The sequence below is a fragment of the Nilaparvata lugens genome, chromosome 1, assembly GCF_014356525.2.
Source record: "Nilaparvata lugens isolate BPH chromosome 1, ASM1435652v1, whole genome shotgun sequence".
In the NCBI taxonomy this organism is placed as follows: domain Eukaryota; kingdom Metazoa; phylum Arthropoda; class Insecta; order Hemiptera; family Delphacidae; genus Nilaparvata; species Nilaparvata lugens.
The window spans coordinates 26,963,866-26,978,600 of NC_052504.1; the positions used below are offsets into that span (position 1 = coordinate 26,963,866).

Here is a 14,735-nt window from a genome sequence, read left to right on the forward strand (position 1 = left end):
TTTATTGTCTCTAGCCCACGTACCATCCACATTTTTAATGGGTGCATTTTGGCTTGAAGTCTTTTTAATGCACTTTGTAGCTTTCCATAGGGAGTAGTCAGTACTTTTTCATTAGTCTGCTCAGTGAGATACTTGGAAAATGTTTCATTTTTTAGATTTTTTATTTCTCTTCTGAGCTGCTGGGATAAATTGTTCAGCACAGTCTTGTCTCTTGGATCCCTAGTGTTTTGCCATTTTCTTCTTGCTCTTCTCTTCTGTAATAGAAGATTTTTTATTTCAGAAGGATAGTTGTTGCCTTGAGTCTCCTTTTCATTTCTGGTGTACTTGCCCAGGCTGCTTGCTGAATGGAGGTCACAAATTTCTCAATTTCTGCTTCAAGCTGATCTTTACTTCTAAGCTGTACATTGAGATCTATGCTTTCCTCCAGTATGAGTCTAAATTGTTCCCAGTTTGTGTATCTATTGCAGAGAAATGGAGATGGTTCTCGTTCTATTACACTCTCGCTTAATGTGAGTATAATTGGTGAATGATCTGATGTCAAGTCACAGCTGTCTTCAATTTTGATGTAGTTTGTGGAGAAGTCCTTGATGATGAAATAGTCTATGAGGTCTGGAATTTTTCCTATGTCTGTTGGCCAGTATGTTGGGTTTCCTGTTGATATTGCTTCACATTTGAATTGCTGAATTGCACTAAACAGTTCTCGACCCTTTGTAGTGGTTATCCTGGAACCCCAATGGGTATTTTTAGCATTGAAGTCTCCTCCTACAATGAACCTTCTTCCAAGATGTTTAAAGAATTCTACGTAGTCTCGATGTTTTAGTGCATGTCTTGGAGGGCTATAAATTGCTGCTAATGACACTTTGCATCCTTTGAGCTCCAGTGATACAACAGAAGCTTGAATTTCATCTGTTTGGTATTCCTTTTCTTCAATGTGTTGTATTGTTTCTCTCACTTCACCTCGGTGGGGTAGGCTAGTGGAAGTCGATTTATTATTTGATTCTGCGGGATACTCTCAAGGACAGAATTTATTACTTGATAAGAAAATCGACCACCATTTACCACCAGAAGAAATAATAGTCTAATGATAGATACTATACTCGCTAATGTCTGACTATTGCAGAACAGGATGTATCCTGAATGATCAATGTGTGTCAGTCGAGAAAGAACGAATCTGGAGGTATAATGAAGTAAACCCAGTTTAATAAAACGGTAAAATAGATATATTCTGAAGGATATACTTTTACAACAAATATTGAATAAATTAATGAACAGATTATGTAAATTATAGCTTTCAATAGATACAGAATTTTTTTTTTATCCCATTGCAATCTAGTCTAAAAAGACTAATGAGCAATTTTTTCCTAATATAATAACGGGTTAAATATTAATAAGATAGGTAGTTCTCACCAGGACTACTACTTCTAGCAACTAACTTGGAATTAACATTAGATAATAATAGTAATATATATAAATAAAGTATACACATTCACACTATCAACACTGCTCTGCTTTTGACACTTTCACTCCACAGCCCCACACAACTCGAAGGGTTTGGTCCGCTTCAATCTGCGCAGCATATGTGTGTTGTCAAGTAGCTGAGCGACTTCTTCATTTTCATGCCGTTCAATCCTGTCTGTATGCTTGCGTGCGAAGCGCCCAATCTCTGTTGCAACGAACTCCACCTCCAGGTCTCTGTGAATGTCGGCGTTTCGGCTGAATCTTGGAGCATCGACAATGTTACTCAAAACTTTGTTCTGGAATCGTTGGATTACATCGACGTTGCTCTTGCTGGCACAGCCCCAGAGCTGGATTCCATACATCCATATTGGTTTCAGGATTTGTTTGTAGATGAGGATCTTGTTGTAAGTTGAAAGAGCAGAATTTCGGCCTATCAACCAGTATATTTTTCTATATCTGATACCTAGTTCTTCTCTCTTCTTCTTCACATATGCTTTCCAACGCAGCCTTGCATCCAGAGTCATGCCTAGGTATTTGGCCTCGTTAGCAAATGGAACAGGTTTCCCATTGATGGCTAGGGGAATTTGCTCACATTTTCTGTTTGTGAAGTTGACTTGAACAGACTTGGTCTCATTCACTTTGATTTTCCACAGTTTAGCCCAACTGGAGATTTCATCAGCCGCATCTTGAAGTTTCCTCATAGATTCCTGACTGTTGTCGCCCAGAGTTAGTACAGCTGTGTCATCAGCAAATGTTGCCACTGTATCATTTTCCAACTCAGGTAGATCGCTAGTAAACAGTAGATATAGAATTGGCCCAAGAACACTACCTTGAGGTACTCCTGCTCCAATTTCTTTTAGCTCTGAATAGGCGTCTTCCTGCTTGACTCTGAAATATCTTCCCACTAAATATGACTCCAATATTTCAGTGTATTCAATTGGAAGCATAGTTCTTAATTTTGCTAATAGGCCTCTATGCCACACCTTATCAAATGCTTGGGCAACATCCAGGAATACTGCACTACAAATTTTCTTCTCTTCAAGAGCCATCTCAATTAAATTGGTGATTCTGTGGACTTGCTCTATGGTGGTGTGTTTCTCTCTAAATCCAAATTGATGTTTTGGTATCAACTTCTTACTCTCTATAATTGGCTTTAATCTTTTCAAGAGCAGTTTTTCAAATAGTTTTGAGATTACAGGTAAGAGAGATATTGGCCTGTAAGATGTAACATCATGTGGTGCTTTTCCAGGCTTTAAAATCATTATGACTTCTGCAACTTTCCAGTAATCTGGGACATATCTCAGCCTAAAAGATGTATTTATGAGGAATGTAAGCTTCAAGAAAGCCTTCCTTGGAAGCTGTTTCAATACATCTCCAGTTATGAGATCAAACCCTGGTGCCTTCCTGGTTTTGATGCTACTATTGATCATATTTTCCACTTCAATTACAGTGACTGGTGTGATCCTCGCTGATTCTTGAACAGTATGTGGAAGATGTTCATCATCATAGCTGTCATCAGTTTTGAAGATGTTCTCCAGATGATTTGCAAACCTAGTTGATTTTTGTTTATTGTCTCTAGCCCACGTACCATCCACATTTTTAATGGGTGCATTTTGGCTTGAAGTCTTTTTAATGCACTTTGTAGCTTTCCATAGGGAGTAGTCAGTACTTTTTTCATTAGTCTGCTCAGTGAGATACTTGGAAAATGTTTCATTTTTTAGATTTTTTATTTCTCTTCTGAGCTGCTGGGATAAATTGTTCAGCACAGTCTTGTCTCTTGGATCCCTAGTGTTTTGCCATTTTCTTCTTGCTCTTCTCTTCTGTAATAGAAGATTTTTTATTTCAGAAGGATAGTTGTTGCCTTGAGTCCTCCTTTTCATTTCTGGTGTACTTGCCCAGGCTGCTTGCTGAATGGAGGTCACAAATTTCTCAATTTCTGCTTCAAGCTGATCTTTACTTCTAAGCTGTACATTGAGATCTATGCTTTCCTCCAGTATGAGTCTAAATTGTTCCCAGTTTGTGTATCTATTGCAGAGAAATGGAGATGGTTCTCGTTCTATTACACTCTCGCTTAATGTGAGTATAATTGGTGAATGATCTGATGTCAAGTCACAGCTGTCTTCAATTTTGATGTAGTTTGTGGAGAAGTCCTTGATGATGAAATAGTCTATGAGGTCTGGAATTTTTCCTATGTCTGTTGGCCAGTATGTTGGGTTTCCTGTTGATATTGCTTCACATTTGAATTGCTGAATTGCACTAAACAGTTCTCGACCCTTTGTAGTGGTTATCCTGGAACCCCAATGGGTATTTTTAGCATTGAAGTCTCCTCCTACAATGAACCTTCTTCCAAGATGTTTAAAGAATTCTACGTAGTCTCGATGTTTTAGTGCATGTCTTGGAGGGCTATAAATTGCTGCTAATGACACTTTGCATCCTTTGAGCTCCAGTGATACAACAGAAGCTTGAATTTCATCTGTTTGGTATTCCTTTTCTTCAATGTGTTGTATTGTTTCTCTCACTTCACCTCGGTGGGGTAGGCTAGTGGAAGTCGATTTATTATTTGATTCTGCGGGATACTCTCAAAGACAGAATTTATTACTTGATAAGAAAATCGACCACCATTTACCACCAGAAGAAATAATAGTCTAATGATAGATACTATACTTGCTAATGTCTGACTATTGCAAAACAGGATGTGTCCTGAATGATCAATGTGTGTCAGTCGAGAAAGAACGAATCTGGAGGTATAATGAAGTAAACCCAGTTTAATAAAACGGTAAAATGGATATATTCTGAAGGATATACTTTTACAACAAATATTGAATAAATTAATGAACAGATTATGTAAATTATAGCTTTCAATAGATACAGAATGAAGATTGGTTGACAGCAGATTTGAATCTTTAAATTATAAATATTATATAAAAAGTTCGGTACTCTTCAATTAAACAAAATAAAATGGATAATAGCCCTTTGGAAAGGGCCATAAACTGAACTAGTTAAACAAGAAAAAACAAGTTAATATGAAATGGTGATTCAGTGAATAGTACAAATTAATAAATAAATATTTCTTCCTTTTTTTTGTTTATATGGTTTTTTATATGCTAGAATATCGACCCTCAATCGTCATATGGTTAAGCTAACTTGTTTACATATTTTTAACAAGTATATTTTTTTTTTGATAGTTCTATAATTGGTTATCTTCAGGGATACTTTTGAGTCAGTGACTCGAGTGACCCAGAGCCGAACAAAATGGCGGCTGACCCGGGGCAGACTAGTGATCCCATGGAACGACAACCAGACATCGACCGGTCGATGCTGTTTGGCGCGTACTTTTGAATATTCGGATGGCGCGAATATTTGAATAAAACACACACACATACACTGGTGTGACACTAAAAGTAAGTTGTTTTGCAAAACAAACATGGCTCATGCTGTAATAAATGAGTTTATTCTAGGAGAATTGGATAAGGAACAGAATAACAATTATTATGATGCACCAAACATTGTAGGGCCAGTTGCTGCGGTTGTTGTGGAGGAATTGGGAAATCCTTTAAGGGTTTTCAATGAATTATTCCAACAGGAATGTAATAATACGAGACCTCACAACTTGGGTTATTTTGAAATTATAATATCACTTTATAATATGAGTGAGTTTAAAAGCCATTTTAGAATGTCTTAGCAAACCATGCAGATAAAAGATTCCATACTATTATCATCAGAATCTTTCCACTGAAATTTTGTAAACATGGTTAATGTAGCATTATTCTATTCAGGTCACCTACTGAGAACATACCAAGTGGGTCGCGGTGTAGATTTTGGATTCTTGTTTAATAATCATTATATATTATAGGACTATATTTTTTGGCGTCATCAAAGAGACCACTGGACTAGTCTTCATTGAATGAAAATAATACCATTCTCCCTAGAAATATATTTTGGCTGCTTTTAAATTGTATAAAAATGAAAGAAAAACTTATTTACTTTCGACATTTTAAAAGAACCAAAATGAGTTTAGAAATAGAGCCAACATTACATTTTCTAAACCAAATTTTTATAAAAACATTTTGAGAGACTAGTTTCTGTTGTTGCACCATTTCTCTCAAGTTGTTACTCATCTCAAGTAACTGGTTTGTTATTTTATTCGAAATTGACTATATCATTTTTTATGATGGAATCAGTGCTGTAGACTATTTCAAATTATTATCATTTATTTCCAATGACCAGGCATTCCTGGATAGATCGATCACGTCTTCAGTTATAGGATGGTCATAGTTGACTAGACCCAACTATAGGCCCGCCACAACGTAGACCCACGCTAATCCATGAAAAGCAACCCACGCCGTGGGATGTTTTGTAAACCATTGCTAAGCTTCTCCAGACATCTGTGTAATACATGCAATGAATAATCCACTTGTCAGCTGATTGATTATGAATAATTCTATAGCAATGGTTTACAAAACATCCCACGGCGTGGGTTGCTTTTCGTAGATTAGCGTGGGTCTACTTTGCGGCGGGCCATATGAGCGTATAATAGAGGTACTGTAAGATATAGGCCATACGAAAAAACAAACATGGTGTATTTCGAATCGAAAATTGGTGGATTGTTTGTTTTTTTTTATTAAATTCCAATTTTACAAAGATTTACATCAACATTTTTAGGTGCTCTTAGAAGTTATAGGAAGGAGAATTAATCAGCCTGCAAATATAAAAATACCTCTTGAGGAGAAAATACTTTTTACAGTTTGGATGTTGAGCAAACCAGAGACATTCTTAGCTGCTGATGACAGATATAATTTTTCTCAAAGTACTGCTCATAGAACATTCTATGAGATTGTGGATGTCATTGCAGCTTCAGTAGATGAACATGGTCGACACCCTTGCAGCAACAAAAGTCATCTGATGTAATTAATAATAATAGCCTTTACCAACTTCATAACTTGTGCTTGCTACATAAGAACTTCCTTTAATACAAGATTATCACCGGTTGCACAACGGTCTGTTAACTTTTAATCCCAAATAAATTTCACTTTTGTTGCATCAGTAGTCCACACATGACCCTCTGTGGTGACTTCTGTAACATAAAGAAAACAATGATATTAAAACACCATTAAGTAGTGAACATGATTGACTTCCATAAGGTAGGTCTACTAAGCATTATGTTATAATTACAAGTAGTGCAGTCTATATACAGTGGTGCTTGCAAAATACATTGTAGTTCTTAATTTTCAATATGTTATAAATCACTCTCAAACAGGCTGTATCATTGCCACTTTTTTGAAGTTGTCTTTTGAAGAAAACTTCAAGCTTGGCTACAAAATCTTACAGAAGCTTGATTAAATTACACCGGAAGAGTAGCTCAAATTATGTTATAATCACATATAACATAGAAGAAACGCGTCTATAGTGAGGTCACGTTATATTGGCAGTAGAGTAATATAGAAGAACAACGTTGCCGATTCTCTGCCTTTTATAGCTGATACCAGTATATCTTATGTAACTGTTCATTCTTCTTTAGAACAATCAATTTATTGTACTCATCAAGTGAATTCACTTTTCAATAAATAATACACTTGCATAATTAGATTGAAAATTTTGTTAATAATTAACAATTATTGATCGTATTTCAACATTGTAAAAAATCTGGCAAAAGGATAGCAACACCAATGTTAATCAAATACTGACTATCCTAGGAAAAATTAAAGGTTACAAATTTTCCTAAACATTTTATTCGTCTCACAGTTTTAGAGATTTCTCTATACTGTAAGTCTTCTATGTTTTTCTCTGTATCTTCTTTAGTATTGACGAAAAGACAGACTTCTTTCAATTGTGGAGTAGCTTGGTTTAAGTTTTCAAAATGCAATGGGTTTAAAGCTGCATATTATACACCAAAGTTTTCACAGATTCTTCTATAAAAAAGTTGTTGATTATCTTTAAAAATTTGCTGTTCTCAAACAATGTAGAGCAACAAGAGCTGTCAAAATTTTCGCTAAGAAAGCATAGTCTGCATGGACTTGTAATGAAGGAAAATTTTGTTGGCAACTTTCTCAGTGTTTAGAATGTATGGAAAACAAAAATCATGTTAGATAGAGGGATTTTTACAAGTTGAGGAAGCAATTTTGCTGTAATTTTAACATATTGCCATAATTTGTTGAAAACTTTTAATGACAACTCTAATGTAAAAGCTCCAAGTTTTTAGCTTGGCATAAATTATCACAGTATCTACAAAAAATAGCAGCAGAATATGGTAAAATTATTTATACCAATGTGACTACTATCACTAATCGTTATTACGGTATGTGATAGAAATTATATTATAAGAGGATTGCATGAAAGCGCCTTACCTGCTGCTAAACCAGCCATCTCGATGTGGCCATAGTTTTGTTTCAGATAGGACTGGAAGAAGTCCAAGCTGCCTGTAAAACAAAAATCATAAAGTTTCAGTACTTGAGCTATTAAATTTAAATTAAAATCAATCTTTATGAAATGCAGAGGACCTGCATAGCAAATAAAATTATTCTTATAGAAAGCAAGAGATAATTTTTATAATCTTTATAATGCATAGGCCTATTCCATAGAATAACAAACTTTTTAATGAAATGAAAATGAGTGAAGTTTATTAGGTTAAGTTTATGTTTAGCCGATTAAGTATTCTGAAATTTGATAATGAAATTCTATTTATTTTTTAATAAATTATGTCATAAACAAAATACGAATAGGTATTGAGGTTAAACAGCTATGAAAATCTAAGAAGTAGCCAAAATCAAAAGTAAATATTTCAATGCTATTTAAATGGATCAATAACTTTCATGACCACACAGAATAATATTAACAAAATATTATATTATTTATTTTATTATTCACAATTTCCTTGATGAACACTAAAAAGCCTACTGTAACAGTTTTGGATACCGTAGATCACGTCATGAGCACAAATATATTTTAATATAATACTAAACTAATAATATTGTCAAAAATGCAATTAATAAACTTACCAGCCAATAATGTGTGAATTTCCTCCTTTCCAATTATTTTATAAAATATGCCTTCAAAAACAAACTCATGTTTGTATTCGTAATAATCCTCCATATTTGCAATTAGTTGTGTTGTTTACTTGACTGCAGACCAGAGCAGACGACGCGAAACTTTCAACCAATAGGAGCGCTCCAATTCCGGGTGACTCGAGCTAGAACTTCGTAGCCCGTACTATTTGGTCGGGTCACGATTCCTGACCCGGGCTAGAAAAATCAAAGATGGCGACCGGGTGATGAACTGTCAAAAGCTCCCATGAAACGCGTGTCACCTAGCTCGAGTCACTCGAGTCATTGGAGCAGTGTATCCCTGAAGACGCTCAATAAATATTCGGGCCTATTTGGCATAGAAATGAAAGTATAAAAATGAAAAAGTTAATAATATATAATTTTTATGATCGATCTTTAGACGAACTGCCTTCTCAATTTGCTACTTGTTGACGAGTTAGCCTTGGTCTGTTTTAGGGTTATGTTTTTGTTTCAAAACTAACCTTCAAATATAATTTTACTGATCCAATCCATAAACATACAAACATATACGGTTTTTTCCATTGACAAATTTTTGAAAGGTATACAATTACTGATTTATTCATTTCCTGCTTTGTAGGTTAGATAACAGTCGTCTATCTACCTCAGATAAGATTGTATTGTTTTTACGGTGATGGAAATTCGTTCTCATACTAGCCTATGAATGAATTTATTGTGTATTTTGAGGACTGTGTAGAATTTGTCCAAGAGAAATTAGTGGACTGTATCTTATTTGTGTGGCAATGAGCCGAATGAATAAAAATGATGAGTAAGAAATAAATAAGTCTTATTACTTGCATGGACGAAATTCCACATATCCGAGATGAGTAACCACTGTGCTTGCAAGACTGATTGCAGCTTGGAGGCAAAATGGTAACTCTGATAGTAGCTAAGAAAAAAGGGTAAGACACCAAATGAAAAGATTGGTTAACAATATTCAATTTAATAAACAACAGAAAATAGTAAAAAATTTATATGAACAAAAAACAGCAGTTGCTGTAACTAGATTTCAGATGGGCACATAAGCACAAAAGCAGAAAAAAGAGAATTTGATGTATCTCAAATACAAAATTGACTTTAAAATAATTGTATGAAATTAGATAAATTGCAAAGTTATTTTAATGCCTACTACTCAAATTGACCATGAATTATTAAGAAAATATAATTTTCAAAGGGGTGAATTGCTTTATGAAAATTTAATTTAGGTACTAGACCAAATTCGTAAAGACAAAACAATTTGATAATTCAATAGGTATACAAAATATCTACAGAGAACATTAGCTGTAAATACAAAGGTTAATTAGTACAACAAAAAGAATAATACAATATAGGATGATATGTAAAACAAGGTATGCGCAAGATGCTAACAAAATGCTTGAATTGATTAGATCAATTTGAGTCTTGAATAAATCGAGATAAAGACTTGAAACGTCTCAATCGTAGAAAACATAAGTTGACAAAAATGTTGGTAAAAATGAAAATTATTTAGTGCTGTCTAAAATTGGTAGAAAGCTCATCAATACATAATTATTACACACATCAGAACAATAGCACAATTATTTGAACGCTATATTGCGGTAGCAACTTAATCAAATTACTAAGTCAATAGATTCAAAACTAGTAAAAAATGTGACTTGAATAAAGATAATAATAATAGCAAGGGCTAATTATTGTAATAACTGCAATAGGAAAAGATCTGTAGCAAGGTTACACATAGGCTAGCAAATAAAACGTTGTAAAACAAAGTAGGTTATGTAAATGGAAATGTAAACAAAACAGATTACACAAAAGGAATATACGCTGAAGAGCGATGCAAAGACAAGTCCAAATTTGTAATGGCTTGTAACAAAACTAGTAAAGCAATACTTAGAATGCTTATGTAAATTGGGATTTACAAAATATAGGTTATTATGAAATATACGCCAAAAGGCGATTTAATGACAAGTCCGAAAATTTGTAATAGCTATTACCAGAACTAGTAAAGCAATACTTAGAATGCTTATAATACAATAAACATAATTAGGAAAAACTGAAAAGTTCACTGAAGCGCTGTGGCTTCAAGGTAAGGTTATGTAAAAATTGAATTTGCAATGAAAATTGCTGTTCAAAATATGAAGCAAAGGTGAAGCTTCAAAATGCGATGTTTCAAATATATTGAACGATTAATTGTGAATCCAATAATAACACACATTAAACGGGAGAGTATGACAAAGTAGCCTAAAAAAATACAAAATGAAATTGAGGATAAAATATAAAATTACTCAGCTTGAGACATGTTGAATTGAAGAAGTAGGAATGCCCAGGAGAGGACAAAGTGCGACCAGCCTCGACTTGTAGACTTGTGAACATGGATGTCCACCAAGTATGTGTTCAAATGGATTGAACACCCGATGAAGTTGAACTCCAGACGACCTTCTACGACGAATACTGTGAGTGCACAGTAGAGATGTTGAAGCAGCAGAGTACTATCAACGGAACCTTCTAAGGTTGAAGGCCCCCCGAGAGGTGACAGCGTGGTAAGACCAAGACTGACAAGAGAATAGAAGACGATCCAGAACAGCTTGAACTGGGAACGAATTCCTCGTAGAAGTTATCCTAAGCTGCCGTGCTTAGGAGGAAGTCTGAGTTTTGCCGAAGGAAACGGCCAATGCGGAGAAAACACACTTTGAGTAAAAGTTGTCCACGAGGACGCGGTGCACAAATTGAAATATTGAGCTATTTCAATAAATAACGAAGAGAAATTAAGGATTTATGACTCAAAACGTCGAATATGAATAACGTAACAAGATTTAAAACCAGACATTGGTAAAATGTGAAAAATACGGGAAACTCAGAAATTTTGGTGACTGTGACTTATGGAGAAAGACGCTACGGAACGGCCATGTTGTCGACGAGTGAAGCATCCTACAACCAAAAGGGCGGATGCGGAACGATGTGGAACTAACAGGAAATGACAAGAAAAACACAACGCAATAGACTCAAAACTTCACAGAAAGTCTTGAAAGAGATTAAAAAATACAATCGCAATGACCATAAAATGATTAAAGAGTCAGACGATAATAATACAAGACGCAAAAGCAATAAATGCGTGACGAACTTACGACCGGGGAAAAAATAAGGGGAAACACATTAAGTTGGCACTGGAAGCGCGCCAGATTCAAAAATGACGAACCGAACAAAGATACAACTGAAAACAAATGAAAGTAGTGCATACATCTAACAGACTGTACAATCAGTCATATAGTTAATAATGAAATATTGTAGAAAGAAACAGTTTAATGTGCTTATCTTATCTATACGGCTGACCTCTGAACAATGTACTGTACTGATATTCACTTTAAACAGTCAGCATTCCACATAGATAACTTCCATGCCTCCCATGAAATCAATATTGAATATGACTGCATTTCGTTTTCAGTATAACTGCAGTGATTCATTCTCCTATTAGCGCGCCGGTCGCAGTAGGCCTACAGAGTTCGAAGCTTTGAGCACGGAGTAGAGAGCACAATTTCCTTCTTCAGTGCTTCGAGCTGGCAAGTTATAACAGCTTAAAATTTTTACAGGCTTAGTTGGTATTTTATCGGAAGATAAGATAAGAACTTATTGTCGTTCAGTCAGATTATGAAGTCGTTCGTTAAAAAGTCCAGAATTCATAAGTAGTGATCAGTGTAAGTTTATTATTTATAATAACGGTAGATATATTGATTTATAACTGTTCAACAATTATTTTGGTGTTAGGTACGTGAACAGTGTGATGAAAGTGTTCAATCTAGTGAGTTATCTATCTACAGAAGTGAGATGTCACTGAAAACTGACAGTACCGTACTTTTTGAATGATGAACGTTGGTGTTATGTGAGTGGTGGTTTGATGATATTCACATTCACTATTTCCTATAAAGTAATAACAACGCTTCCCATTCAATCAAAGCTGACAGCTGTTTGAAGTGGATTTCACTATAGCAACACTTCTTTATGTAAATAATCAAATTTATTGAATAGGCCGAAATATTTCTTTAAAAAAAACATTCAATACATCTCTCCAGGAGCGATTATATTTTCTACTATCATTCTTTCACAAGTGAATATCATTCATCGTCAAAATAAGCAAAAATTTAAAAATGTCGGATACAGCAGGATTCGAATATCGGTTCCAACATCTGCCGGACGCAACCTACGATTGTGAATTCAGAGTAGGAGGAGAAATAATCAAAGGACATAAGCTTATTTTTGCAGCAGCCAGTGAAGTGTTCTATTCAATGTTCTACGGCCTTTTGAAGGAGGAAAAACAGGTTGTGATTGAAGATTTAACGAAGGAAGGATTCGAGCACTTGAAAAATTTCATCTACACTGGTAAAGTTGATTTCAAATCGTTCGATGAGGCACGCTCAACTTATGTGGCATCAAATAAATATCTCATACCAGCTCTTTCCTCACTGTGCATCAACCATATAATCAAAGAGCTGTGCATGGAGCCTTCACAAGCAATCATGTGCTATGAGATTAGTTGTCGAATGAGCTTGGAAGTACTTAAGAAAACGTGTTTAAGTATAATTTTGAAGAAATGGCCTGAAATCGTTCAGTGTGAAAGCTTTTTAGAAGCCGATGGAAGCACTATGGAACTGTTAGTGGAATGCCAGACTCTTGGTTCTGGTTCAGAGGTAGAACTTCTCAAACATGTCGAGAGGTGGGCGCTTGAACAAGTCAAACGTAAAGAAATCCCCACTGATAAGATAGCATCTAGCTTTGATCGTATCAAAAAGCACATACGGTTTTTAACTTTCAGTGAAGATGATATAGTGACATCTGTAGCAAACTCTCCACTGTTAACCCAACATGAGAAACTCACAATCGCACTAAACAAAATGAGACCTCAATCAATCCCATTTCCAGACAGCTTATCAACCATCAATAAACCTCGTTCACATAGTAAACAGTTAATCTACAATAAAACATTCATCATCCCACTCCAATCCAGTGGAACGATTGGAACCATCGAAATGAAAGACCAGAATTCAAAAGTAACTGCTTCTATATGTAAAGGATATATTTTCTTTCAAGCGGAGACAGTGGTTGATTCTTTGTTACGCAATGTTATCAATCGGAATGACTTCATTAAAGTAATGTTGATGACATGTAAGCTCAAAGTGATAGCAAAAGAGGAAGCAGATGACATTCTCATTGAAAATGAAAGTTACATCAGAGCTGGCCGCACACCTTATCACGAATATGTGGATGTTTTGGCTGTGATTCCTATCAACAAACTGACAGATAAGCACCGACAAAATAATAGAATCACAATTGAAGGATTATTTTTGTTTCCGGATACACAACACCAAACCTTGTAAGTTATTGTGCGCAGGATGTCCGTCTGTGTCTATGCTACAAACTGTAGAAGGAGAAATGGGTTTCTCCTCTTCATGTTAAAAGTAATATCTCACAGATTTTAGTTCCAGTGCATCACCATAGAGGACAACTAACTGTTACAAGCTATAGTTATCGAAACAAGTACCCCCAAATTTCAAGTTCACTAATCTGTTCAATGTTTGAGTAGATAATATAAATGAACAGAGAATCAGTTCTATTTCTATGATAACGTATGAATACATTGTTTTACAGTTTGGATCGTATGTTGTTCTAGAAATATTTAGCAACCAATATCATCATTATTCTCATTTTCTAACTATAGGCTAATGTATACCGTACTGCAAAAATTTCTTATGTTAGGTTTTGTATCTCCGATTGTTTATTTTTCTTCGCTGCTCTACTTGAGTTTAAATCATTTTTCTATGATAATTATAATTTGTAATTTTCCAGTTGTTTATTTATTTTTATTGGTTGTTTATTCTATGTTATAGAAGCTTCTCGCTTGTGATGAACATGTGTATGTGCATGAAAAACATGCGTGATACACAGTCGTCATACATTGTTCTGTGATCACAGCAAAACGCTTCGAGCAAATTTTTTTGAAGTTAGGTATTTGTATCTCCGAACCGACGTTTATTATTTTATTTATTTGAAACTAAATAAGTTTTTTCTTCGCTGATGATGAACAGCGCATTTAAACATGCAAGTTTTAGGTTTTGTTCCACATGTAAAATATCAAACAGTGATAAAACACTGGTTAAACATTAACTGATGTTTTACAAAACCAGTGCATGTTAGAATTGATTATATTAAACAGGAATAAACTGTTAATATCAGGTCAGATATACCGGTATC

The 14,735-nt window shown here is 34.9% G+C and overlaps 1 protein-coding gene across 1 annotated transcript; it reads left to right on the forward strand.

Annotated features, from left to right (window-relative positions):
• The first annotated feature begins 8,984 nt into the window (after window positions 1–8,984).
• Window positions 8,985–14,088, forward strand: LOC111056465 (BTB/POZ domain-containing protein 6-like). The gene is made up of 2 exons (XM_039423772.1): window positions 8,985–9,058; window positions 11,935–14,088. The coding sequence occupies exon 2, from the start codon at window positions 12,635–12,637 to the stop codon at window positions 13,859–13,861; it is 1,227 nt and encodes a 408-aa protein (XP_039279706.1). The 5' UTR covers window positions 8,985–9,058; window positions 11,935–12,634; the 3' UTR covers window positions 13,862–14,088.
• Window positions 14,089–14,735: the final 647 nt, after the last annotated feature.

What these genes read in the sequence shown, in the direction of transcription:
- LOC111056465 (XM_039423772.1), top strand. Translation starts at nt 12,635, where the DNA reads ATGTCGGATACAGCAGGATTCGAATATCGGTTCCAACATCTGCCGGAC.